The 5,040-nt window shown below is 42.3% G+C and overlaps 1 protein-coding gene across 1 annotated transcript; it reads right to left on the bottom strand.

The window, feature by feature from the left end:
* Positions 1-2,483: 2,483 nt before the first annotated feature.
* LOC124693072 lies at positions 2,484-5,040 on the bottom strand. The gene is made up of 3 exons (XM_047226526.1): positions 4,882-5,040; positions 3,877-3,977; positions 2,484-3,048 (listed from the first exon to the last, which is right to left on the bottom strand). Exons 2-3 carry the CDS (start codon positions 3,900-3,902, stop codon positions 2,706-2,708), a joined length of 369 nt encoding a protein of 122 aa, XP_047082482.1. The 5' UTR covers positions 3,903-3,977; positions 4,882-5,040; the 3' UTR covers positions 2,484-2,705.

Here is a 5,040-nt window from a genome sequence, read left to right as displayed (position 1 = left end):
ATGCAGTCATCGACTTCCCTATACGTGAGGTGCCGTTGTATACTTCCTCAAGTAAAGTGAAATTCCTGACCATCAAAGAAACTGCACATAAATATCATCAATGTAAAAAATATATAAACACATAAAATCTATAAACAAATGAATGCAAAGTGAAATGATTAGTGGACTTACCTAGAATGCAACTACAAGAAGTAGAGATCGTTGGCTACACCGGATAGTAGACAAGCAAGACGAGTAATACTCTCTCCGATCCAAATTATTTGTCGCGGATTTATGAAAAATGTTGTAAAAAATATTCTTTCATTGAATCTGCGAAAAAATAATTTGGAACAAAGGGAGAAGATGGCCTCAAAGACCTTTTCTTTTGGTTACGTCTTTGTCTATATGTTATTAGTAGAAGCTGATACCGTGGCAAAAGATCGGTTACAAGACCTTCTTATGCAGTTTGACCAAAATAATTTCCTATTATACAATCATTGTATATTATCAATTGTAGCAACTAATCATTGATCAACTTCTACCATATAAGTAACATTTAGACATCATCAACAACTTCAAACACATGGTCAAACCAATCAACATCCACCACATAAGCAAATTATTCAAATACGACTTTGTAAGATCTGGTCACAAGTACACGATATATATATAGATCATGTTGCCATTTTCTACAGCTGGTCCGCACACATCCGGTCCGTCCCTATGTAAGACATAGATTCAAACTATGAATAGGAGTTACATGCATATCCGAACTATAAATAAGAGTTACATGAATGATATGTATGTATACCTTATTGAGGGAGAGCACACGGATGGCGTTGGCCACGGTGGAGGGCGAGGACGAGTCGGGTTGACTGCCATAATCGGCAGGAGCTCCAGCATTCGCCCGCCGGAGATGCACGAGTCAATGGGGAAAGGTCGATGTTGTGGTCATTTTCATTGAATGGAAGAAAGACTCCAATAGCTCTTGCATCTGCCTCACCTACCAGCTGAGTGTGATCCTAAAGAGGTGAGGCGGTTGCCAAGAGGATTGGTCACACTCCTGGTCAAAATATATACTATGTAGTTGATAGGGTTACATTTGCTGGGCCCTAATTAGCCAACAATATTCCACACACTTCAGAGCTTCTGAACGGTGTGCGGTACTTAAGATCGCGCAAGTGAGATGATTTTGTTCGTACACAGGTTTGTCTATATTAACCATGATCAATTCTCGAGATCGCGCACGATATATTTGAATCAAACGTTCTTTTATGAGAGAACAAGAAGGTGATGTCAAAACAATCGATTATCCATCTGTTTTCCCATCATATATACAACATATAATTACGGAGCGAGATATATATAATAAAACATAGTACATAATAGTTGGTTATAGGTCGGAAGGGCTCCAATCAAACATGGTTACCCTAGCTACCTATTACAAAAGAATATAGTTAATAAGAACTAATTGGTACATACTAGCTAATTAATAACTTCTCACTACTCACTACCTACTAGACGTCCTTCTTACCGTCAGAGATGACGATAACATCAGCGGCGGCGGCTCCACCCTTCTCCAAGCATGATGCCCCGTGTGCGATACTTCGCATAAAAGCTGACGGTTTTTCACGTATGGCTTGAATGCGAACATTTTATTACGGTCTAGAAAACATTTCCGTGTGTGTTGTATCCACGCAAGGAGCTTCCCGAACCGCAGGTAGATGGTCAAAATTATTGGTTATTACCACCACACATGGAAAAGGTCTCCCGTGTGTGCCGTGAGTGGCCTTAAAAGGCCCGAACTCTACTAGTGAAGTGAGATTGACCGTATATTGGTTGAAAATAGCTGAATCAGCATACTCCCTCCGCTACTTGATACAAGTTGTATAATTTTTTTTAGCAAATGAAGCCTGGTGAACATGGGGATACGTGAGCACCCCCTGAACGTCCGACACGTGGCAGTGTCAGGTCCACATGGTTATCACCCTATCCACTTATGCATGCACATTAGTTCATAACCCATGTCCCAAATCATGTAGGCCCCACATTTGAATTCAAATATAGGGACCCACAAAAACGGACCCACATTTTTGAATGTAGACTATGGGCCCCTATGCTGCCCCCCATACTCCTTTTTTAAAATTGTAAACATTGGTTTATATTAAACGCTCTTAGTTCTCCAGTCTCAAACCTTCGGTTTCTTCAGGTTGCTACCCTGTTCCATAGATGACTTCAAAAGCAAGCATGTTTCTTCAAAATCAAGCATGTTTCTACCCTGTTCCATAGACGCACTCTCTCTCCATCTCATCACACATAGATAAAAGGAAACCCATTTTATCGATCTAGCACAGCCAATTTACTCATTTTTATGGACAGTACCGAAGGTTGGAGAAGATGAACAGCATCTCCAGCTCGCTTAAGATGAGGGGTAGGAGAAGATGAGCAGTATACATCTCTCCAGCCACGTGCGTAGATAGGTACGAGAGGTTGAGCAGTCAACCTGCTAAAGTTTCTGCAGCATATTCGTCCAAATCAAACACTGTTCCAGATTCCTCGCTCACGGACGGCACAGTTGCTCATCTCACATATTCGTCCTTATCATCTCATCTCATGCACTAGTCTCACACAATCATTAACCCGCGTACACTCATACCAGGTGGTTTATCTCCTCTTAGAACTGAAGCTGCACACCTAGCTTTATATAGCGCCCTCACCGCAACTACTCATTCACCATCGACCATGTCCTCCCAGCCAGACGAAGGCAACCAGAGAACCCCATGCTTCCGCGCGCTAATCAGACGGGCTTCACCGGCGTGCGCTTCCACCCAAGCGGACGGTTCTATGCCGAGATCCGCGCTGCCGGCGAGCACATCGTCCTCTTGATGTTCGATACGGCAGAGCTCGGCATGTGCGTACGACGCCGCCGCGTCGCGACTTGGGTGCCTGACCACCACCTTCAACTTCCGCGACTGAGTACCCTCGCGGAAACGGAGTTTGTGGGCCAGCGTTTCCATGAACCTGGTCAGCGCTGAGCAGCGCCGTCGCCACCGCCAGCTCCAGCACCGTCTGGACATAGCAGAGCACAACTTAGTCAATGAAATACAGAAGCATCACACACTAAAGGCAAAAAAGAACTGAAGAAGAACACAGCTTAGTCAATGAAATTGATATATAGACGGTTCATAGAGTGACGGAAAAAGCACCCAAGCAGAAGTAGAGATGATCACTCTTAGCTTCAAGACGATCTGACCGAGCATATCTGGCAAAAGTTTGGACACGAGTGATTTCATTGGGTTCTATGTATATCAAATATGTCTTTGTTTTTATCGTACTAAGTTATTTCGTTAGAATCATATATGAAGTTCATGTCTTACAACTATTTTGGTATTTGCATCATTTCTTTTAATTTGCCCTACCTAAAAAAATTTCCATCCTTCGCCACTGGCAAGAACAACACTAGATAATAAGAGTTGTTCCATTACTAAGATCATCGTCAAAGATGTTGCAGGCCCATTACTATTGGCATTCACTGCCATTCACAGATAATAAGAGTTGTATTGTGAAACAGTGAAAAAGTGGATAGGCGAGAAACACCAGAAATAAACTTGGGCTAGCTCTCATACTGAAACCAAGGGTCTGTAGTAGCCATTATGCATAGATCCATTGATGTCTTAGCATATAGGTTTAACCGACCGCTATGTCTGTAAATCAGGGCTGAGCTGGAAAATGTAAAAGAATGCTAAACCTGACACATATTATAGGTAGATAGCATCTCGAAGATATATTTAAGTGAAAAAAGGTTCAGTATGAGTTTCAATCAAATCACTATACAGTCGCAACACAAAAAAAAACAAAGTGAAGCACCATTAGCTATTTTGAGATTGTTTTACTTACTCAAAGAATGCTACAGATGGTAACATTTTCCTTTTAAAATGCAGATCTCTGAATGAACGACAGAGTAAGTTGGAATGCGAACACCACAAGAACTCGCAGAACTACAAAAGGAATAAACATTAGTATGAATCAATGAATACATACTTTCAATATTAGGTGACTGGTAGACTTGTTATATCAGTTACTAACTACTATCCTCAATACATAATAACTTAAGAGACACTTCCAGGGGTTGAGCACACCTCACAACAAACTGTAACAGAAAGAAACCCGCAGCCAAGCAGCAGAGGATGGCATGCCAGTCAGAAAATGAAGGCAAAAGGCTAACGGTGACAAAAACACAGAGTATTCTAAATGACATTAATTGATCATGAGAACCTCATCTCAAATCATATCTTAAACATAATCTCTCTTTTTTCATCCATTTCTAGCTTAGGTGATGACACCCTGTATCGTGGGTTGACATGTCTGAAGATATGTGAAAAGGAACCAAGCCTAAGTGCTGGTACTATGCAATATTTCACTTGATGCTTTTACTTTTTGTTTTGACTTACTATCATTGGTACAGCTGCTTGACGCAAACTATGATAAAACAAGGATTTGTACTCATGATTCCTTATTTGGGACAAAATTGCTTTCCAGCCAAGGGGCCTGCATTTTCTGATTTGGGATAGGCTTAAACTGGTCGCAACTGGCAGCTGCATGGACATGAAATGGGCTTGGTTTCTGCACTATTGCACTCTAAATGGCATGATCCAACCGGCATCGTGGCAGAATTTTTGCAACAGTGCTGTTGATAGACTAAGATTTTTGTTCTCATTACACAGAGATCAGACCTACTTCCTGATAAAGGGAGTGAAACTAACTTTTGTGTCACTTGGATTTCAGCATTGCATCGATGGATTGGAGATTTCAGTTCATCCTAATTTCAATCTAACAAAACTAAAATTGTACTGGAAAATACGAGCTCTAGAAATTGTAGGACAATCAACAGGGGAAAAGGACCTTCTGAAGGGGGCCGTCGTGGTCAGGCCGGACATGGTCGCCATGGTCACCCTCGAAGCCGGCAGGAAACGGGGAACGGCGAGGAAGAGGGCCGGCCAGTCGCAGATCCGCCTCACCACCACCCACTTCCACACCGCCACGCCGCCGCCCGCCATGGAG

This window comes from Lolium rigidum, chromosome 2, assembly GCF_022539505.1.
Source record: "Lolium rigidum isolate FL_2022 chromosome 2, APGP_CSIRO_Lrig_0.1, whole genome shotgun sequence".
NCBI classification, from domain to species: Eukaryota; Viridiplantae; Streptophyta; class Magnoliopsida; order Poales; family Poaceae; genus Lolium; species Lolium rigidum.
The sequence above is the reverse complement of the archived record's forward strand: the minus strand, read 5'-3'. Positions and strand labels throughout refer to the sequence as shown.